General features: G+C 43.2%; 1 protein-coding gene across 2 annotated transcripts in view; it reads right to left on the bottom strand.

Moving 5' to 3' along the window:
- Positions 1-24,183, bottom strand: part of FSTL4 (follistatin like 4) — a 234,999-nt gene that overhangs the window by 152,091 nt on the left and 58,725 nt on the right. For both annotated transcript variants that reach the window (XM_021410305.1, XM_021410306.1), the window contains one exon: positions 23,969-24,002. In XM_021410305.1, coding sequence (XP_021265980.1) covers positions 23,969-24,002 — 34 coding nt within the window. The remainder of the gene's footprint in view (positions 1-23,968; positions 24,003-24,183) is intronic.

The following is a 24,183-nucleotide window of genomic DNA, read 5'->3' as shown; positions in this document are numbered from 1 at the left end:
AGGGATAAGTCCTCAAATGCTGATGGGTATAGACAGTTCTGGTGCTTATCAGCTCCACATCAGGAGTTGAACTTGAAGAATAAAAGCACCATTGACTTCTTTTACAGCCACCTCCTCGCAATATCGCATCATCCCATGGGATGCCCCTGGGGGCCCAGCAAGCTTTGCTCTCACCAGGCGGATCCGTGCAGCTGGCCAGGACTTGCTCTTTGGCAGCCTGTCACCACCACTGTGCTTCCAGCAGCTCGCATCCACACGTGATTCTGCAGGCAGTGTAGACCACTCTATCAATACCTTGACTCAGGTCTCAAATCTCTGACCTTACTAACGAGCAAGGAGAAATCCCCCGGGTCAGCTTCTCTGTTTGGAGAGCTGTTGCTGTCTCTGAAGAAGAGGTGCATTAAGAGAATAAACAACAGATTTTCAGGGATTCGTTTTCAGTTTTTTTGAATGCATATCAAACATCACACATTTGCAAATTTAATTGGAAATTCTTCTGTGGTTTTCAATTTTAAGATCGTATTTAGAACCTCTGGGCCTAAGCAGAGTGATGCCGCGTGTTTACCCACCAAGAACATTGGAATTCATGTACTAACGTTGCTTCATTAGTCTACTTTACACTTTCCAAATGATGAAAGCAGGTCTTAATTTTTCATGAAGAGGAAAATTGCACCTTTTTGCATGGTGAAACAACTGGGTTAATTGCCCACATTAACGTTGCATCTGTTTCCCAAGAAGCCACCAAGTCTTTCTATCAGAACACTGTAAATACGAGTCAAGGCACAATCACTTCAGAACGCAGAGAAAGCAACACCATTTCCTTCAAGCATGCCAGGCCAGTACCTTGACTCTGGTATTTAAGCTTCGTGTTTTCTTATGATCCCACAACCAGCATGCCCTTGTGGCATGAATTGCTAAGTCTTACAACACCGCAGATAGGAGAGTTTTAATTAGTAAGATATTTCAATCCTAATTTCCACATTCAGCTTGAGCGTTGTATGTTTTAGGGAAAAAACAACTAGGTCTTCCTTTACAGCTAAAGAATATTTTGAAGACTTCTGAAGACCTTCATGAAGCCTGAATATCTTCCTGAAATTTTTCTTAATGGTTCAGTAGCATATGGGTCATCACATTCATGCTCAGATTAAAAACAACATTTCAGGAATCACTGGGTTCAAGAAAAAAAAAATCACCCTTGCCTCTATGCAAACCTAGCACTACAAATATTTATTAATTTGTGAGCCAAATTTTTCTTCTGCATATTTGGAAAAATACCAGATGCAAGTTAAGTAGCTGATAACAAACAGGTTCCTTGACACTGAATGAAGGTTGCCCATTGCAAAGTCATCCGGTACATCACACAGTACTTTTATTTAGGATGTTCATCAGAGTAAGGGAGGGCAACTTGCTCAATGGACTGACCCTTCCCTTCTCCAAGCCACAGCCAGGAGGGGCAGAAAGCCCAGAAGAGTGCTGTGGCTCAATGAAACCCCTGTTACAAACTCATCTGCTGGGTACCAGCCAAAACTACGAAGAGTTCTTAACCTGCAGGACTTTAATCTGGACCTGAATCAATTCCAGCATTAGGAGAATCAGATAACATGCCAACAGCATCCACTTCCTTAGGAACCTACAACTCCAAGAAACAGCACAACCACCCCACTCCTCCAGATCCCCTTCTTCTCACTTGAACTGAAGTGACAAATTGCATCTAAAAGAAGAACTTTAATGAACAGAAGTTAACTTCTAATGAAGGCAGTATTGATAAAATGTCAAGCACAGGGACTCTGCTCCCAGCTCATTTAAATACACAAGGAGGGAGAACATAAGCAGCTCCATTTGCCTGCTGTCCGAGTGGTGCACGTGGCCCTCAGCCCAGTTCTGGGGCAGCAGCAAGAAGGGAGAGCAGAAACAGAAATGGCTGGGCACAAATCTGTGCCATGCAGCAGACAAAGCTGCACAGGACTATTCAACACACCCACTCTGGTACAGTGCAGTGCTGCCATCTCCCTGGCAGGGCACTACACATTTCACATCCAAAAAATAGAAAGAATAAGAGGATGAGACTTGTTCCCACTGAACATAAAACAGAAATAGTAGAAAAAGCACGACAAAACCATGAGAACCCATCAGTGCTGCACTGTGTTATTCAAAGCTCCATTTATGTCATCACACACAGGGACCCGCAGTGAAGGATTTTCATGTACTTTATCACAAAGCACACTTCAATAGATAGGGCTCTTAATGGCCTCTGGTTTCATCTGTCTGTGCTGCGTACTTGGTGTTCTAACCTGCACTCCTCTCCACCTCACTTTGTGGAGGACATCTTCCAGAAGCACAAAGTCAGTACTTACCAACTCAGTAAGTTCATGGATCTGACATCCCTCCAGTGAATGCTAACTCCCCCTGTCTCTTCAGTATGCAAAAAGAAATGTTGATTATTGATGGTGTCAGTGTGGATCTGCTGCCCACACACAAGCTTCCTCTGAATCAGGCACTCACCTGCTTTGAAAAGCAGCAAAGAAACAAAGATACTGCTGCTGTTCACATTGTGAACAGTAGATACGTTCGAGAGGCAGACTTACTGCTGTACCCCAAGCAGCCCCCCTATGGTGACACTACGAGCAACGGGATAAAAACAGCTTGCCTGTTGGAAAACTGGAATCTGAGCATAACTGACTAGACTGCCGTTGTAAAAATATTATTTTACAACGGGGAGAATCTAAATGGAGGCAACAGAACAACAATTTTGCGTGGTGGGGACAAGACAAATCTTCACTGCAGCAAAGCAGGATGCCTTGGGTTGAGTTTTATTGGCTACTCAAAGTCTTGCCTTTAGTAAGCATCGCATCCTAGACAAGGTTTTGTCCCCACGATGAAGGCTGAATCATCTCCCTTTTCAGGATGTAGCATTTTCAACACAGAACAGGAAAAAGGAGCAGAACAATAGCAGGAGATCAATTAAAACATGTTTTGACATTTTTACTGAAAATAGCAAAGAGAGAAAAGAAACAATCCACAGAAAAAGATTTAGAGCTACCAAGATCAGAACAGTTTGACGTCTGTGACAACACGCTCATCAATCCCTCAAATGCAAATTGTATTCTCATTTTTATAGAGTTGTGGTTATTAGCCAGTTTTCTCTTTACGGAAGACACTCCTGCAATGTTTTGACTGAAAAAGTAAGGACAACAGCCTTGACTGAGAGGCTGGACAAGATATTATGGCACTTGGATGTCCTTGAATCAATCTGAAAGCATTCACAGAGGTACAGAAGCATTTATCAAAAGGACGTCGCCATAGATGCATTTTAGAGTCTTATCTGTTTGGTTTGCCAGCACATTAATTTTCTGTTTTTGCTGGCAATGTTGTGATGTTTACAACACCCCCTTCATTCAGTTTTAATTAAATGTCTCCCATCATACTCGCTCCAATCACACCTTAATTTGAATAGCTGAGCTTTGTTATTTACGATGATGCTTAGTTTTACTATAGCCTCATCACAGGATGTATTTTACAGCCTTCCGTCTTACAAATGATTGGACATTACTGCTGCAATATTATAGATCAAGTAAAATTAATATCCCCTTTTATTTCTCATCCTTTTTTTTTAATCAACCATCATGCTTTAAAGTTATAATCAAGACACTGTACAAGTGCAAAACAATCTAACTTTAATCACTTGTTTTGTGCTTGAGGAAGAAAAATCTTTATCAAGAGAGGCATCTAAGCGAGAAGTCTGTATGCACAGCGATGAACAGGTAGAGCATGTATAACAACATAAATTCACTTCCAGCCTGAATGCATTTGGCTCCATGAGAATGAGGAGGGAAGAGCTGCCCTCTGGGCAGCACAAGGATGATGGCCCTGCAGAACTCCGGCCAACACAGATGAAAAAAGCATGGAAAACACCTCGTGGAGCACTGCAGTGCTCTGCTCCTTCCCCTTCCCTTGTTCTCTGCTGACCCTTACCCTGTGAAGCATCACTACGGGCATCCTTGCAAGGTGTATTTTAAAGCCTGTTTGCCCTCTGATGGAGCACAGAGTCTGCAGTGACTGACTGATGTGCTCATTTCATGTTGCTATTGGTTTCCAAAGTCATTATTTGAATTTTCAGCAACATTCTCACTCCTTCTATGAGCCAGACAGCTGCACAGAAGAGCGTAAGTCAATGATTTCAAATGCTCTTGATAGAAATGCTTAAAAGCAAAGAGAGGCATAACAGGAGTTCCTCTGCTTCAAGAGGTGTTAAAACATGGAAACACTCTGCGCATTGTACGCACTCCTAGATTTCCAACTTTGAAATGATTTGAAAGGGTTTCTGGATAAGTGATGGGACTCTGTGTGGAGCTGCAGGACCGGGCTCTGTGCAAGGAGGAAGCTCTCTCTCATGAAGTTCTTCCAGGCAAGGTGGCACTGGGACATCAGGGCCACCAATGGCTCAGGGCTGGATGCCCAACTCAGATGGCATAGAGGAAGATGTCCCCCAAGGATGGGATCACAATGCATTCAGGCTGAACAACTGTGCTAGCACATGAAAAAAAAACAAAGTGGGACTTGGGAATTTCCAACTAAAAGTGGAGACTTGGCATTTGGAATCACTGTTATAGGTCACCGCCTACAACAGAAACCCACAGCTTCTCCAGAACTGAACAAAGTCAGCGATGCCTTAGAAGACTGCAAAATATTATTAGCTGTTAAACATTTGAGGAAAGAGAACATGTTAGCCAGTTCAGCTGCAGGTGTCAATTAATTCTATTAGTTAAGCGCACTCTTGTAAAACAATTAAGTTTCACAAGTCCACAGAAAAGGTTCTATTTTGCCGTTATATTGCTTGTGGGAGGATCATTAGAACTTCAGATATCAAGATCACACGTTGGATGAGATCTTGTAAATTCAGCAAACCTTCAGTATTTTTCCAGTGCATGCAAAAAACTGTGTCACATGCTCACACTGCTCAAATTATGTGCAAGTGTCTTTCTGTCAATACTTCAGCTTGCGGTCCTGCAGCATTTCTTCCCAAGAAGAACAACTATTCCAAATGAAAATCCCCCTTAGCGTGGTCCTTCCAGAGGGTAAGAGACAAACTTGTAACTGCTTTCCAAGATGCCTGCACCAATGAAAATGTTTTGCAGTCTTGTTGCAAAACCCTTTGACTCCTAACACTGTACAGAAGGGCACATGGGTTTCCATAAACCCTCAGCTTCTCTGACTGCTGGGTGAGCCACATCCGTGCCCCTGGCAGGCAGCCGCAATGCATCTTCCCTCCCCAGCAACAAGGAGAAGTTTCCCATTTAGCTTCTATCTTTTAAGACTCTCTGGAGTATCCTTATTCCCAAGCAAACCTGCTCTGCCTGCTCCTCCATCAGTAGTTCGTATCTTAGCCTCTGGAAACTAGAAAGCAATATCATAGGGAAAAGAAGCTTGTAATACTCTAAAAATATCCTATAAAAGATTGTGATTTAAGTGCCTTATGCACAGATCTAATTTAAACACACTTGGCTCACCAGAAATGCATCACTTGTGGCACATCCTTCCTCAACAGGAGCCTGAGCAATTTTCAGGACAAGTTACCTCCAGCATTTGCCTGTTGGAGGCTCAGACACCAGCCCAGACATCTGCCACCCAGCTATGGCCACATCACCTCCATACCCCATCTCCAGCCCAGCCCACAGTCTGCACCCCTCCTCAAGTGAAACCACGAAACAGGAGGAGGGACAGGAAACTCCCTTGCCCAGAGCATGCTGATGAAATGGGGTATTCCCAACACTGCCATCTCCAACCACGTGGGCTAAATCCCACCTGCAACAGAAACAAGCCTTTTCCCACGAGTTGCTCTCCTTCCCAAGCCCGTCCTCCCCCTTCCTGCTCCTCTGCTTTCTGCTAAGAGCCTGTCTTGACTCACCAGCATTTCTAGCTGCTACACTGCCAACATTCTTTAACAGAGATCAAAAATCCCACCTTCGAAAACCCAACACAAGCATCCATTAGGATGCCGCATTGCAAGAATACCCATGTTTTTCAGATTACAGGCCCCTAAGCAACAGAAACAACACCTCTCCCCCTTTCTTATGTCAGTTTGCCTTGTTTCTTCTCCAAGAATGGGACTTTAAACATCTGTAGTAACATCCCCATGCCACTGCAACCAACTTCCCCCAGTACTACTAGAACAGGGAACCTTCCCTATGAAAGTCAGGATTAGGCACAGGGAGAGAGAACTAAGGTGATGGATGAAATTAAGTTCTTCATAACTTAAAATGTAGATGCCTTGGTTTTGTCCTTCCTTATTAGAAAAGTTTAAGACCAATTGTCACCAACCATCATGCTAATAGCTTCTTACTTGGAAAATCTAAACTGGGACAAGCTGTTCATAGCAGGTAAAAACACACGGACAGTGATTTTTGACCGTACCATCTATCTTAAAAACCTACTGAGGAAGCACTTCCCTCAGAAGTAAAATATTTTAATCTGCAGCATCACAGGGACCTCTCCTTACACCTGTGAAAGAGCGGCCAGAGCCACAGCGTGACCCAGTACCAGGAGCTGAGGAGTGTTTACACAACCTAGATGAAAACAGATCAGTATGTTTACCACTGCATTTCACGCTGAAAGTATCACTCATGCAAATCATTTTATCAAGTGATTTTCTCAGTCACCTTGGTTATTCCCAAACTGACTGTGCCAGCAAATGCTCTGCCGCATCAGTAAACTCCTGCACACATTGTCAGACCATTTCTCAAAGCGATCACGAGAAAAGCCTGTTCCTGTTTCCCTTGCCATTGGAAGGGGACCATCCCAGCACGGCACCACAGAAGGCAACACAACATCCTCTCAAAAGGATGCAGAGTAAATTAGAGGCCATGCGTAGTTATACAAACATTTGCAGACACACACAACAGCAAACAGCAGCAACTAATCCCACAAAATCCTCTGAGAGAACAGAAAGATTTTTCACTCTTCGAAATGTGATAATGAAAAAACAATTCCCAGATGCTCCAGCAGATGAAATCATCTTGTTTGGAAGTTTATAATTATATACGTTAAATGCATCGGTCCACTTTCAAGATTAGTGATAATGATCCTACATTTTTAATAAAGCCCTTCATCCCTAGGGATTCAACGTGAGCTTATGCAGGCACTCCAGGATCATGGCAGCTACCTCTGCTCGAGATGTGGCAGCTGTTTGATACAGCTGCACATGCTGCAAACAAGGCACCGTAGCATGGAATAAATGGAGGACATTTGTCAGAAAGGAGGAGTGCACAGAAAGAACTCCCACAACCCTTGACATCTCCATACAAGGAGAGAAAAAGACAGGATAGGTGTGCAGCTCCTAAAGACAAAGGAGGGAGTCCCTGCCCTCCCCCCCAGCCTCTGGGCTCAGAACTGTACTGGGACCAGTTTCCACGCCGCCCTCTCAATGCAGGCTGGTTCCTTTGCCCATGGGCACAGCCTGGGTCACGACAGCTCACCAAAACCGGAGTCACACTGGTGTCAGAAGCATTACATGCAATTTATGCCACTTTGGTACACACAGAAGAGAAGGATCAGCCCCAGTCCTTCAAAAAACACCCTTCAAACTGCCCTTGAACTGTAATTTCCAAACAAGCCCTTCATTTTCTACTTTCAAGCGTAGCCCTTGAGCCTTTCTGCAGGTACCCAGAGATGCTGGAAGAGAAGGTATTTAACCTCTTGGTTATGAGGACAGAGTTCTCAAGGCTTTTAAAAAAAAAAAATCAAACAGTCAGCAGAATACAACGCTGCAGAGAAAGGCTCACAAGTCATTACTGGAGATGTTGTACGAAATGAGTACAAGGGAAAGAAATAACCTCCGTATGATTTTAATGGGTTTGGAATTAAGCTCTTCAGAACGGAGAGCAGTCCGTAAGGGATGTGCAGCCTGGCAGGGCTGGATCTCACCACTACAGATGTTACGACTGATCACAAATAACCTCTGCAGCAAAAACCATCTCGGTGCTGAGACTGAGGTATGAAAGTAGAGGGAGGTATTGCAATTTCTGACTACTGCATCCTTCACCTTCTTCCCTCCTATACAAACTCAAGCCACAGAAATAGCAGAGGGGCTCTGACCTTCCTGAAGCACCAGGAAGCCTTTATGCACTTTCCAAAGAACGACTCCCAGAAAGCTATGGTTTAACTTGCTGTTAACACTACGATCTTAAGGTTTCACACAGCACACAGCCACTCTTCCTCATCACAGTGTGAGGCCAAACTAATCAATAACAGGTTGTTAATGCCAATGAATTCACACCAGCAGTTTGTTTATAAAATGAAAGCTTACTGAAACAGAACTAAATATTGCCTAAACCAAATTAGCCGCACTCGCAATAAATAATTAAAGCAATAAAGGAGTTCATAAATAGAGAACAATTTAATTAATTTTACCACCAGGTACAGAAATATCAATACCACGGCGAGAGATGGGGCGTACAGGAAGGCAGGGTGGTGAGGTGCTCCTGTATCTGCAGGCACTCAGCCAGCACAATAGCAAAATGATTGTGTATATACGAGAAAAAAAATCAAATCCAAGCAGTAATAGAGTACTTTGAAAGAATAAGTAGCTGCGGAGAGACAGATAACTGGCTCAAGCAGAGAGACACTGCCCACGTAAAATACGTTTTGCAAAGCTGAGCGAGAGATAGGAAGGACAGAGGAGGATGGATTATTTGAGGTGAAGTCTTCACAAGCTTTAGATAAGCAGCTGTATTTGTGATCTATTCCTGCTCATGCCTCTGCCTGCCCTTTCCAGCGCTCACCATGACCACAGACACATCTGTAAAGGCTCCACTTCTCTCTGTCTCCTACAGGTGGGCGACCAGGAGCGCGTACGTGCAGCTTCTTCTTTCAAGACGTGGTATCACAGGTACGCACGTTCTCCCCCTCAGCCTGAACCAAAACCTTCAGGAATGAGTGAGAAATAATGCAATACAAAACTGAAGAGATCCCGCACGTGCCAGAGTAGAGTACTGCCCTAGTACTACAGTATTAACAAAACCTCCCTGTACTTAAGAAACGCCCTACAAAATATCAGCATCACAGTTACCTTGGGCTGTTAAAATGTTTTTTACTCCTTTTTAAGGTAGGTAAGCGCAGACCTTGCAGTCTCATCTCTCACTGGCTGAGAAGCACAGCCTTCCCAAGAGAGGGCTGTTCGAAGCTATTTCGCAGTTGTATATCGCAACAAGGTGCAGTGCAAAGTCATCTGAGGCCGGCCACGTCACAGAAACATCCATCAAAATTAATTCAGCACAGCTAAAAGAGAAGTCAGACTGACTTTGACAGCTGAGTTCTCCTCTAACGACACTCCACCTCGAGCACATTTGGTGCCATTCACTCCACGTGGGAATTGCTGCTGGAGGGGTGCAAAGTGATGCAAAGCAGACAGGAGGGTGCTGCTCCTGGAGGCACCACTGAGACACTGAATTTCATCCTTTTTTCTTTGCACGGGCCCTTGCTCCAACAGAGGCTGTAACACGACCACCACGAAGGCTGCCTCTCAAACTTGGCTCAAGCAATGCAACAAACCACGCACTTAATAATTATTCATTGCACACCACCACATCCTTTTGTATGTTCTGCATGATCTCTCTAGCCATCAATGAGACGGGAGACCAAGCAGCTAAAGGCCAAATTTGCAAACACAGCCAGGTGCACAGCTCCCAGTGGAACCAGAACAGGGTGCGCCTGTCAGCGAGCAGAACAGAGGGGGAGCAGAGGCCCCGTGAGCAGGTCTGGCCCAAAGCAATACAGCAGTGATGGGCAGGAGGAGACCCGATTTCTGGGGGAACTGTGGGGCTGGCTAGGATGTCCATGCAGAAGTGAGGGTTCAGAGCCCCACAGACTAGAGCACAGTGCAGTCTTTCAGTGTTAAAGGGACACCAACAACTGCTGCAGCACGCTGATGCCAAAATGCCCTGGGCATCCCTTTAGATTTGCTCTGATGAGTGTCCCTAAGGATGTCAAGTTTCATTCCTTTGCAAAATTCAGAGTTCTTCAACAGGAAAAACCACCTGCTCTGAAAAGATACCTAGGAGAAATAGCAGAAAGCACCAATAAGCACTAGCAGCTGCCTAGTAAATAACTTCCCCAGCAAGCAAATCCATCTCTTCAGCTCCTGGTCTCCTGCACTCACTGCCCCACCTTCAAGAGTGACTAATTTGATCAAGATTTAGATCAGCAAGGCAGTCCAGACCCAAGGCTTTCTTCTTTCAAAGTGCTGGGCTCTTTTTTTTTTTTTCCTTTTTCTTCTTAACAATCCTCTTGCTCTCCCATTCTAATTGCCACAGGACAGAAATTGCCTCCTCCTGACCCTCCTGCGCCTCCTGTTGGGTTTTCCTTCCCAGCATCAAGCAGGCTCTCAGGCAGCCTTTTCATTCTGCTGCTTTTCTTTCAAAGAGGATCTGATTCAACTTGCCCTTAGCCAATAAATTTATTTCTAGATAAGAGAGCCTGAAAGCTCTTTCTACAAAGACTTGAAGAATTGTTTTCCCTGCCTGCCCGCACGAGATGCAACATTGCAGTGCAAGCCTGGCAGGAACCAGTACTTCTGAAGAGCTGAGATCTGCAGGAAAGCAAGCACAGCCAAGGGCAGACCTGCAGGGCAGACAGCTCTGCTCCACGGACCATCAGCCTGGGTCACACCCAACCTCCTCCAGCATCACTGCTGTGTACCACAGGAGACTAGAAATAAACAGCCTCATTTTTAATTTTCATTAGGTTCCCAAAAACCTAATGCCTCCATATAATTGTACATCAAATATCAGACAACATCAGGCACCCTTCAGCCTACAAGAGGTGGAACCACACCACGGAGAGGGGCTCTGCTGGGTGAAGGGCAGGAGCTCAGCAAACCACTGTCCTTGTCCAGCCCCCGAGCCCAGGCCACCAACCCAGGGGTATTTTTAGCAGCTTACTGTAGCTGACTCAGTGCCATCTCCTGCACCCAGACAGAGAGCTGTCACCTGCCACTGCAGAGCGTATTGCTGGCACACATGCACAGTTTCACTAACAGCTTTATTTTAAGGATACCAAAATACTTTCACCACCCCACGCAACGTTTCTAAGTTTATTTGGTGTTATCCTCGCTTCGTACATGAGAAAGAGAAAGGTTACTTGCTGTAATTGAGATAATACACAGGCTTTTAGGATAAAAAGGCCATATTCAATATGAATTCAATACAAGACTGAAATTCATTCAAGAACGTGTACGCAGCCAAACATACAAGATATTCCTGTTAATTCCTGCTATTCTCAAAATTGTGTGAATAGAAGTTGAATTATTTCTGAACCTCAGAGACTCAGCTAGAGGTATCAGGCTCTGAACACTCAAGATGCATCTCAGGGTCTTCCACCCAGTGAAGATCGAGGGGTAGGGGTTAGCTATAACATAAATCCACTACATCCATACATTCAGCACAAGCACTGCTGATATGGGACAAAGAATCAGAGCACCAGTACTTCCTTGCTGCTGTCTCCTGTTTTTCCTCTTACAACTTGTATCAGATCAATGGATATTACTTTCCCTTTAAACTTGCCTCACTGAAATCATGACAAAGGCACAACACAGCAACCGAATGAGGTTTGCACACAGAAAGCAAAGCGTACCAAATCACTCAGACTAATATAGCTCCAGGAATCAATAGGAGTATTTTTAACCACTCTCATAAATCTCTGCTCTGCTACTGGAAGTACCAGAATAGATGGAGTCTCTCAGGCATCAACAGAGACAGATCTGCAGTACTTGGGCGTGCTTCTGCAAAGGCCTTAGAAAGAGGCACCGTGACTCCGACAGACAGGGAGCATCGGGGCAGGGGCACAGCTCGCAGCTTCAGGGCACCAGCCACGCTTCTGGGCTCTCAATCTTAAAAGCAACATTAAAAAAAAAGAGACTAGCCAAAAATGACAGAAAAGGCAACAACCACAGAGAAAAATACTGAAAGCTACTCTGCAGTTCTGGAGGATTATCTGCAACTTCAGCGTCTTGCCTTTTTTTACTTCTTTAACATATGCACACAGTTATTTGAAGCTTATCAGAGTCACTGGGATGGGATCAGCGAGGAGCACAGAGTGCCCCAGCAGGCAGCCACAAGCTGCAATGCATTAAGGATGAACACCAACCAGGACCTGAAGGATTTGCTACTGCCTTGCAAGGGAGAGGCATATCATGGCTACGAGATTACAGAGGATTGACATTTTGCTAGTGATATGAAGTTAAATATTATAATTAGTTTTAAGTAGATTTTATCCTGGAAATCACATCAGCTTTGGTGATGTTCACATCCCAGTAAGCCATGTCGTCATGTGTCCCACCACCACAGAACATCCCTAAAGCCTAGGCTGCCAGGTCTGAGTATTTTTACATATATAAATAATTTTTAAGTCCTACATGTAGCTGGCATCACATTAAATATTCTCCGACCAAACTGCCTTTTTTTTTAACCCAAAAAAGATTAAAAGTAACACAAAGGAGATAAGGAAGGGAGACCTGAAGGTCATGTTTATCACAATAGCTGGCAAGCACACAATTAGATTTTGATAGCGAGTAAAGAAAGCAGAATGTGTTTACAGTAACTTTAAATCAGCATATTCTGTTCAACAATAAAGAGCTGGAATCCAATATCTGACAACTGCCATTGATGTTCTAGACCGGACAGACTACTCCTGTACTCAGGTTTCCCTGGTTTCCTTCTATCTCAGTTGGCCTAATAAAAGATATTGCTTTCCCTCTACAATCAATGACTTCCACATCCTAGCACCTGATAAGTAATGGGCACGGAGAATATAGATTTTTATCTTAAGAAGAAAACGTGTGTCCTCAGCAAGGACTAACAAATCCCATCAAAAGAAACCCAACCCTTTGGCTTTATAGAACATTCCCAGTAGTCCAAGGTACACTCATGGAAACCTCAGATCTTTCTGCCATATGGAATGCCTCAAGGGAGATGGATGGTGCCATTGGTGGCATCAAGAATTTTTCCAGTTGTTAGAAGGAAATACTGCCAAAGGTGATATTTGTGGAGAATGACTCATTTATCTTCATAGCAGCATTCGCAGCAACAGTTAATGAGGAATTTGCCTCACTACAGATATAGTAAATCATAGAATCACAGCATCACCAAGGTTGGAAAAGATCCCCAAGACCATCCAGTCCAACCATCCACCTACTACCAATACTTCCCCACTAAAACATATCCCTTCCTACAACATCTGAACATTTCTCAAACACCTGCAGGGACGGTGACACAACCACCTCCCTGGGCAGCCTGTTCCAGTGCCTGACCACTTTTTTTTCTTTTTTCCTTTTTCCAAACACCAAACCCAAACCTCCCCTGGTGTGACCTGAGGCCAGGCCATTCCCTCCAGTCCTATCGCTGTGTTTAGCTTTTATGTTTACATTTAGCTTTGTCTCTGTACATGAAGAAGCAAAATCTAAACTCATCTCTTCTCGCTGGAAATTAATTTAAAAAATTGATCTTAATTGTATGTAAGTCAGCATGGGTCCCAGCTTTAAAAACTAATAGTTCTATTAATTCCATCTTATTCTTGCTTACAAGGAGCTTAGCTACAAGCTGCAGCAGCTATAAGGTAGCTTTACAAATTACACATGGCTGAGGAGATTTTGCTTCTGCAAAGAAAAGAGTTAACATCTAAATTAACTAGGTGCAATAGACATAGTTCCCTGTGATGGAGAGGAGGGACATTAACAGCTGTCCCATTAGAGCTGCCTCTCCCCAGATGCCATGCCACTGGCAACCAGCCTCGCTCCCCTCCCCTCTGCTCTAAGTCAGTCTCCTGAAAGGAACAATATTGCTATTTTGACAGGAATCCCGTTGTCCCATGGGAATTCCTCTGAAAGAACAATAGGTTTGGCTTAAAGAAAGTCTGAACCTTATTGCTGCAAAACCACAAAAGTAAAACGGAAGCTCTGAAAAGGCAGAGCGTCATTAGAGCGCCGAGACAACATTGGTTTCCCCACACAAAGGAAAGTCAGTCAGGTACTTTCATTGCTTTTCCCTGTGTTCCTTTTGTTAAATGAATACAATAAGATGTGTTTCTGTTATGTCATGCATTCCATTAATCGTGATACCTGCAGCTGAAAATAATGCTTCAGGCTTTCCAAATAAACAGGAAAAAAAACCACCATGGCAGAAGTCCATGTCGGGGCGCACACTCAGCAAGGACAGCAAGCAGAGCTGCTCTCACAGCAAGACCAGACTCTTCCCCTCCGGTGAACAAACATCTTGTGAAATAATCACAGAGCTCCTGCCTGCTGCAAGGGAGAGGGATGAGAGAGAAGGCAGGGGACTTTAATTACTGCTTCTGTTTTAAAATACTAGAGGTGCTCAGTTAGAGATGTCTGAAAGATGATGGGGTCATCTAAGCAGCTGCAGTACAGCTCAGCTCTGATAAACATGCCCCGATGAGCACGCTTCCTTTGAAGAGTGAATTACAGCCCCTGCTACACAGATCAGCAAGGATTTGTTCTGATGATGCTACTTATGTTAGGTGAACATTAAAAAGTGGTAAAGAGTCATTTTTAGCAGCATTGCATTCTAATAGAAATCTTTTTGAAGCTCACCCAGAGCTGGATTAGTTCCCCAGCACTTCCACACTCCCCAGAGATGCTTTAGGACATTCCAATGGCAACTGCAAACTCAGACTTAACGAAATGCTCACTTAGCAAAGCCTCTAATCCAGGTGACCTGTTTTGAATACATTTAGAGATGCTGTCCAAATACAAAGCTTCAAGCTTTGCGGGAGGCATTTATTCCATTTCCAGAAAGGAAGGAGAGGACTTTCTGCTTTCTATGTTCCTTTACTACTACCTCCATATGAAGTTTCCCTCTAAGATGGTGCTTCATACTGAGAGCAGTCAGGGCTTCAGGGATAATTCAGGGTACCCTCACGGGCTTTGATTATGCCCCATGCTGGCAGCAGCAGCAGCAAGGAGTGGCTTCTCAGTGCTTTTGAGACTAACAGACCACTATGAACTGTCCACTGAACATTTTGCAGCCCATGATGGGCAGCTTCCCCTGTCACACTGGAAGAAGCAGCTATAGTGATATAAAGCATTTTTGTACAGTTATGCAGTAAGGGTAATGTAGTCCAGTTATTAGTGTTTTCTGTGTGCCACACAGCCATTTAATTGCTGAATACTTCCCTTGTAGTTGAGACATTGCTGAAATCCCCACTCCTACATGCTGGGTACATCCCATCAGCATCCTCCCCAGCTTGGGGCACAGGAATGCCCAGCTCACACAGCCTGGCAGCACAGCTGAGCTAATTGCAACAATCCTGTTCTTCATGAACTGTTGTTTCTCTGCACAAATGTCTCTGGCAATGGATCATCCCTCATTGACAGGGGTGCCAGCAGAACTGGACGTGCTGATAACAGCTGCACAGGGCTGCCTCCAATTTCTGGCTTCATTGACTCTATTCCCAGAGAATAAACTTTGCCATGTTGATTCTGCTAGATGTGGTTGATGAACTAATGTATTTAATGGAGTACGAGGAAGAGTTAGAAACTAAATAGGACTATGATATCACTTAAGAAAAACTAATAATTTTAGAAAAAAAATAAGCAGGTGAAAATAATAAATAATACTATGGAAAACAAAATAGGAAACTCAGAAAGGAAGATTAAAGATCCAACTTAAGTAATTCTGGGAAAAACGCATTTAAATCATTCAAATATGTAAAGTAAATTCATAGTATAGGCAGTTCACATCACAGATTTTCAACAGCAGAAGCAAAACAAATAGATGAAGGGTCACTGCATACTACTGCCATTCACTTTGTAGTTGCAGTGAGAAGCTAAATTGAAATCTTGTTAAGAAGTGACACTTTGAAAAACTTCCAATTCTGCAGATAGAGAACAGGGCACTTTTTTTTCCTTGTACTTTTTATTCTCCAAGCAAGAGCATAACTTTATGCTATTATCTGCTGGCTGCACAAGGTGCATTTCAGCTGTGGTCTTTCCACCAACTATTTCATACAACAAACTACAGGAACCGATACTGATAACCCAGCAGAGCTGAACCTATACACTGAATAAAATTAGAAGTCAGGCTCCAGCTCATCCCCTTTGGAGGAACAGGATCTGGAATCTATAGGTCCTATAGGTCCAGAATCACTTTTCACACACTAATTTCATTCTGGTTGAATATGTAGCTTGATTTCTTAAGTGTCCAATAGTTTTCTATGTAACTAGAAGTGCAGCTGGGCTGAGATTCAGCCCTACTGAATGTCACATCCTAGGGGCAGACAGAAGTCAGGAGTTCAGCAGAAGGAAGACACATCTTTTAACCTCACCAAAACTGAGATTATAAGGAGTGACCATAAGACACAGTACCTCTGGGAGAGAGGCAAGGGTGAAAAGAGGGAGGAGAAGGGGATGGGATGTGAGGATCACGGTCAAGCTACTTTCTAATCAAACATGATGCCTGTCCCTTCTACCTCATCCCACAAGGAAAGTGGCTAGCAGTGGTTATGATGCCTCACAGCTGTATGCAAAACAACCAACTGCTCTCATATTCTCCTACAGATCTCATCAAACAGCAAACAAGCAGTATGGCATAGATAAATAACTACTGCCTTGTGACAAACAAGGAAATATTTATGGAAGGCTATTAAACCTTGATTACTTGTCTCAGAGACTGGAGCAGACTCAGAATCACCAATCAGCTCTGCTGGCAAAATACATATTTACAAATGCTTTAACTTTCAGAGTTTACCCAACGGACCAAAATGGCTTATTCATTCTATTCTAGCTCTATTTTGGTCTACCAAATACAGTAAATGTGTTGTTAGGTGCATAATGAAAACCCTCTTAGAAAAGTAACTGCATCACCTTACGCATACGAGATTTTTCTTTTCCAAATACCAAGAACAACTGGAACATTTTACAGACTCATAATTTCCCATTAAAAATATACTGACATACTAATCACTGAGCCAAAGTCTGGTTTGGAAACGTGACATCTGAAAGGAACACTCACCAACACAACACAGCGGCCTGATAAACCACTCATTTAAGCAGGGTATTTCCTACAGCAGCACCCAAGGACTTAACTATAGCACAAGCCAGCCTGGCCCGGTTCATTCTCCACACTCCTGGGGGGTTCGGTGAGAATTTGATGCAGTGGAAGAGGACAACGGTCCCACAAGTACATACTGAAAAAGCCACCAATGCTCACCTCGTAGCCACAGCCCTGGCAGAGTCCAGCGGCACCAGGAGGAAATGGGAGGGCAGCATTAGCACTTCCAAGCACACACCTCGCTGCTTCAGCTCGGCTAACCAGGGTGATGCTTGGCATGCTGCTGCCATGGCAGGTAAGGGCCACAGCCACACGGTTACAGCTGCCTGAGCTGAGAGAGCACAAACAGGGCAACTTCTGCCTTCATTCACCTCATATTTGGGCAGTGAGTTGAAGCCCTGGGATATTAACTTAATTGCTCTGCCTCATGATAAAAGCTCAGTTTAGGGAGAAATGGCATGCCGAAACCTAATAAGTCTATCTGGAAATACACCATGCTCTTGCACATTAAGTGGCCCAGCAGCGTATTTCAAATCACAACTTAAACTCATTGAGACCAAAAGTGATCCTGATGTTGGGCTTTCTGACTGGAAGCCTGCAGTCTGCTATTTTGCTGGTTTGAGACACATTGGATAAACAGACTTCAGGAATATTTCCATACTACACCCTGCTGCCTTTACTAGAAACATCTGCTCATTTTTCTTTAACCCTCACAAAACAGTTTATTGTACTGTGGTCTGGCAACTCAGGGTTTCCAGCAAATATGCACCTTTCAACAATGCGTGCAAGCCCTCTCAATAGGAGAGAGACTTCCACATCAGGCACTGGGCTGTGAAACAACAGTATTTGACATCAGTAATTTACCAGCAGCCCTGACTAACGGGGAGGGCTGAGAACGGAGATCAGGGAATGTAACTGCAATCCACAAAAAGGGCAGGAAGGAGGATCCAGGGAATTACAGGCTGTCAGCCCAACCTCAGTACCAGGGAAGATTATGGAGCAGATCATTTCAATTGTCCTCTCTGCGCTGTGGGATGACAGCTGAGTGATCAGCTGCAGCCAGCACAGGGTGGGCGTGAAAGGCAAGCCCTGCCTGACTAACCTGGTCTCCTATGACAAGATGACCCTCTTAGTAGACGAGTGAAAGGCTGGAGATGCTGTTTACCTGGTTTTCAGTAAAGCATTTGACACTGTTTCTACAGGATTCTCCCAGAGAAAGTGTCTGCCCATGGCTTGGACAGGTGCACAGGTCACTGAGTGAATTGGCGTGCCACGCTCAGATGCAAGAAGGATAGCAAGTTTCTTAAACATGCACAGAAAAGGGTGACAACATCGGTAAAGGAACCAGGAAACAGGAGTCAGAAAGGAGTGACTGCTGAAATTGAGCTAACTGAAGAGAGGTCACAGCAAGGAAGCTGCCAGTCTTTTCCAGGTGACAAGTGATAGGACAAGGAAACAGTTTTAAGTAGCACCAGGGGAAGTTTAAATTGGATATTAGGAAGAATTTCTTCATGAAGAGAGTGGTCGAGCACTGGAAGGGGCTCGGTTTTGTTCAGAACGTTGATGGTGTCCACATCCACTCATCCTTGCGCAGAGCCCCGTGTGTGTGCATCATGCCAACAGCTACCATAAGGCTGCCTAGGAGCACCCACATTACTGATTAATTAACTACTGCAACTAATACCAGCAACTGAGTTGACTATTTTGGGTCCTTCTCCCTCCACATGGTTTTACTCTCTCTGTTAACTCACATCACCTAGAACCATAAAATATAACAAATAATGATTAAACACTGATGCTGACATATGTGGGAGTGAACAACTCTAACCTCCACTCCCAATTGGGATTAGTCTCCCTGTACAATAAATCCAATTAGAAGCTTCTTGGGCAGCTCCTCGGAAAGATTTTTGCCTTCATCGTTTTTACTTCTTCCCCTGACAAAACTGCAAAACTAGGTACCCCCACTGCATCATGTATGTGAAAAATAACGCTCAAGTCACCAGAACATCATAAAATGTATAGAAACGCTGAGGGATGGCACTTTGAGAAAAACGGGAGCTAAACATTACATTAATATTCTGACCACGACAAATATCCTTCTCCAGGCAAGAGATTGCCACTGACTAACAGCACGTCCTAAAAAAATCCAGAGATAAGAATTCTAATGAAAATAAAAGAGCAGAGATTGGCGGAGACATGAACAGTTCAAAGAACAAAGTTTTTCATCTAGGCCGTAAGTGGCAAGTAATGAAATATTCCTTAAGCTGTTGGCTGGATCCTCCACCACTGCTAACTGATGCATGCCTAGAAACACTCAATAAAACTACTGCAACTTTGGCGTTTTCTATTCCATAGTTCTTCATGGTGACTAGTAATTCACTACAGCAATGAGGATTCTGTATCATTAAATATATAAAAATACAAATAAATACAAATAAGACTTCCACAACACAGAGCTTGTGAATACTTCAAAGAAAAGGCTTCATCCTTTTAATGCTGAACAGATAGCTGAAGTTTGTATCTTTATGGTAGCTTGATGTCATCTGTTTGCATAAGCCTGGAGTTGCATCTCATTTAAGATTATATGGACAAACAGAGTGGAAGCAATCTGCTTGCACATTTCTTGGCTGAATGGTTTAAAAAGCATCTTTTGACACTAATTTGTTGAATGGATGATTGTGAGCAACATAAAAACAAATTAAAAGTTTTTAAGTGTTTGGACTAGATCCTCTGCTAGTAAAAAGCAAGAGAGGTCCATTAAATTCAGCATGGCTTTGCATGTTTCTGTCTACTGAAAACCTAGTTCTCTCCTTAATGTGACTATCCACACACAGTCATACAGTTCTAGCCTGCCTCCCATTTATTCTAGGCACTGAGCACCCTTCAGCCCTGCACCACCAATAGCAGTAGGAGCATTTGCCAGCTCCAGAAGTTACAGAATTAGACCTTACATGCTTAATTATTCAGGAAAACCACCCAGATGCCCCTCCTACGGGATGCACAGAATTAGATATGAAAATACATGGCTTTTATGAGATCTTTCTTTAACAGGAATCGGTGAGTATCATATGCTCATATCTACTCATTACACAGTGAAATCTCAATCTTTAAAATTAAGTCCCACCACCACGAAGCCAAATGCTCGCAGGTATACCCTTTGGAGCTTAGTCTAGCACTTCTGCTTTGCTATAAATTTTTTAGCCTCCCAGTTTTCTGCTGAATGCTTTTCTCACTGCTTTTCACTCAACACATGCATCATCCACTGGTCAGCATGAACTGCTGCCTTTCCCCCTTCAACCCTGGTTCCAGTTCCGTTGTGCCCCATCAGTTCTCTTGCACCTTTTCACTATGCTCAGCAACTGATATAGAAATGCAGGTTATTGACATGTTTTACTCAATTTCCCTTTCTTGAACGTGACAGGAAACCAGCAATAACACTAACACCTGAAATCAGACATCTACACCCGGACACAAGGGGCAGATCAAAACCCACTCGCCTCCCCAGTGCAGGGAGCTCATGTGCTCAACATAACACTCACCAGGGTGCCAGCAGGCATTGAGATGAGAATAATCCAGAAAGGAAGAGCTTTATGAGGCAATACTGCATCTTTGCTGCAAGAACAGCACGGGGGCTTGGTTGTGTTATTTACATATGGTAAACATGTATATGGAGTTTACTCCAATATATGGAGTAAATAATCAGAAAGTATTTAGATAGAAAATGTGAGAAGATGGGATAGTTAGGAAAAAAAAAAAGGTCTGTCTGCTCAAACTTGCTTCCCCCATTTGACTTTTATAAGAGCAAGAAAATGGTATTCAAATCCTGTGCTTATTAACCACATGCTGGGTTTTGTTTTTCTTTTTAAAGAAGGCACCACAAAATCCTGTGTCTCGTGTCATGTTCTTTTTCCATTATACAAGTATAATGCAGATGCGAACTGCAGTGGGTTATGTCTGAGAGCAAAATTTCAGCTTGATGGGATTAAACGGAAAGTCTGAAAATATTGTTGCAGCTTCTGATTGGGTACCAGAATGAGTTTCTTTCAGTTCACAGAGCATTTTTAGTCTAAAAGGATAATATCCAAACACCAGCCTGACATCCCAGGAACCAAACAGATCTGCTGCCACTGCCCCTTAAGTTCAGAGAGAAACACATCTTCATACATCACAGAGGAAGGTGGCTGCCAGCTGCAGCCAGGGAGGCATCTCCCCTCTGTACCACAGCAATTAAGAGCTCATCTAATTATATTTGATCCAGTGCCCACAGAAGCCAAAGGAAGTCATTCATCGATTGTAAGGGGCTTTGGAGCTGCTTCAAAATTTCTCCAGCATGTGCAGTCTTGACTCTGGAAACCAAAAGCATCCCAGTTTAAATAGGTTTATCCGCAGCTAAAAAAAAGAAATGGTTTCGCATCTTCCTTTCATCCGATAAACACAACCCTACCAGCCCAGGCAGAACAGACCATCAAGTGCCTATTAAATGAACTATTTGTAGAAAGAAATAAGTACAGCGAGTCGGTGTTTACCCATGGACCATTCCACAACAATCAAGGCTTTGTTCCCTTTGAAAGAAGGAAACTCCTTCAATCTAAAGAAATCAAACCTTTTGTCCAAAAGAGAAAAAAAAAATCAGGGAAGGGTAAGCCAGGACTGCCCCTCACTTCAGCAAAAACTTTTAAAGTTGCCCTTGCACATTCACAATACCTATGTAACAAAAGCGATAATAAACAGAACGTGCTCGCTACAGCTCTCATTTGCGGTGATTTCTGTTAGATATTTTTAAGTTTCATTTTTTCAGCTCTCAACCACAACACCAAATATTCCACCAGGGACCAGGAACAACATTCACCTTCTCCAAAACGAAATCTCAGCCCTCAAACCTCTTGCAATCCTCTCTAGTTTCCTCAGGTAACAAAAAAAAAATCACTATCGACAAAGATTACTATCCTAAAGAAAAAAATGCCTAATTTTTAAAATCAGATCACATAATATAACAAAATTTATAATAAACTCTTATGTGCATATTTTTTTCTTTTTTTTTTTTACACTCCTTTTATTTTTTTCTATGCCTAAGTATATCTGCTCTGCAAACATTAAATACTATCAAGTTCCTGAAGGAGACTTGCTGGATTATTTTACAGGAACTACTGAGGACTGACTCCAGAGATGACAAACCTTAATCATTGCTGAGAAATCCCCAGGCAGCTTAGCAAATCCACAGGCTTCACTGACCAACATGTACTTACCTTGTTAGCATTTTCTTCTTGAATTCCAAGGTGCCTGCAGTCCTTCAGACACCTGAATTTTGAGACTGCATTGAAGGGCAGAGTCTTAGTTTCTTGGCTACCATTCCCTCCTCTTCACTCCCCTCCACACCTGTGTCTAAGCCTCCCGACAGATAAATCCTTTGGCAGAAATTCACTCCATATAGTAAGCTTTTGTTTCACCCCAAAAAGGTTTTTCTGTTTAGAAATTGCTACATTAAATTCTCCAAACAGAAGTCAAGCCTTATGCACTCCGTGAAGACAAAGAAATCCGCCTAACCGAGCCTGGAAATGCAGTGTTTAGAGCCACTGAACTCAAAATCCAATCACTGCTCTCAAGGAACATTTTCAAAGCACCTGCACAATCCGTAAATTCAGAATTACTTTCAAAGATTGCTATTTGAGTTCTTAGATGTTCTGGATACTTTCAATGGTAAGTAGACTTTGGAGACCTAAATCACATCTGAACTCAGAATTGTGGTACTTCGACAAAATTTTGTGTCATTAAATCCATTTTCACCAGCTCAAGACTGGACTCAATCTCTGCATCAATGATGAAATGCACCACACACTCTACAGTTAGAACAGTATCTCCACATCTGGGAAGCAGAAGTGTTTCTCTGCATCTTAGATCCGCTAACAACCCAAGAGCCCTCCACAGTTTGAGAATGATCAAAGTCTGATAAAACAGGATTTCTTCATTAGAAAAATAGTACAAATTCAACTGGCAGAAGTTTGGCCAAACATACACATGCAAAAATCTGATCTAACCAAATTTCTTCTACAGCAACAGCTATTATTTAAATTGTTCAAGTCTCTCTGCTGTCTCAGCCTCACCAGAGCTCTTGCCTGGAGACCCGTGACCACAGTGAAAAACACAGGAAATGCAATCACAGCCCAGGTGACAGGTTACCCTTGTACCTGACCTTTTCATTTACACAGTAAAACAGTGCTAGTTACAACCTCTTTCTGATATACAGGACGCCTGAAGCAATTATAGTTACTGAATAAAAACAGGGAAGGCTTTCATTTGTTCAACAGGAGAGTGCCACCCACTCCACATTATACCGACACAGATGAGGAAAATAACTGCATGATGCAGAAAACTTCTAAACAAAATCAAACATGAGTAACCAGAATGAGCCCTTTGATGGCCAACTCTCACCCAGTTGCCAAGAACCACCAATGAGCTGCTCACACCAGCAAGCAACCAGTTACTAACACCAACACAAATGAGTTCACAGGAGTAGGACCTGAGCTCACGGCACCAGCAAACTCACGTTCAACATTCTTGCACCCTGGGGTGGATTTGAAGCACATTAATGCATTGAAAGCCTTGTTCAGGCCTTCCCCCCCACCCCCATCATCCCCCACAAAATGATCCCTGGGCCAGAGTTCAGACCCTCTGCCAGCACTCCAACTTTGACTTGCATCCCCAAGATTGTCCTCCAATTCTGTGCAGAAAGAACAACTTTGCATTTAAAAAAATCTACAAGTCACTACTCTAAAAATCTGTCAGGCAAGTGCTAGGAGGCAGCCTTTGAAATCTGGCAGCAGTACACTTTCAAATGTGTAAACTCATGTTTGTTTTAAGAAGTCGCTGCAACACTCAATACCAACAAGCATACTGAAAGAAAACTTTCCTACCTTTTCTTCTTGTGACTTCAAACCTTCCGGATACCTATAAGGAAAAAGAGAATTGTTTGTGGTTTTTTGAAAACTACAAGAATTGTTCAAAGGCAGCATGAACAGAAATCCCTAAAAACATTAGTCAATGTCACAGAGATGCGTCTATGAAGCTCTGCACAATAACTGAGTAATTACAAATAAACACTTCAGTTTGTTCACAAATATTCTAATAG

The sequence above is a fragment of the Numida meleagris genome, chromosome 12 (genome assembly GCF_002078875.1).
Source record: "Numida meleagris isolate 19003 breed g44 Domestic line chromosome 12, NumMel1.0, whole genome shotgun sequence".
NCBI classification, from domain to species: domain Eukaryota; kingdom Metazoa; phylum Chordata; class Aves; order Galliformes; family Numididae; genus Numida; species Numida meleagris.
The sequence above is the reverse complement of the archived record's forward strand: the minus strand, read 5'-3'. Positions and strand labels throughout refer to the sequence as shown.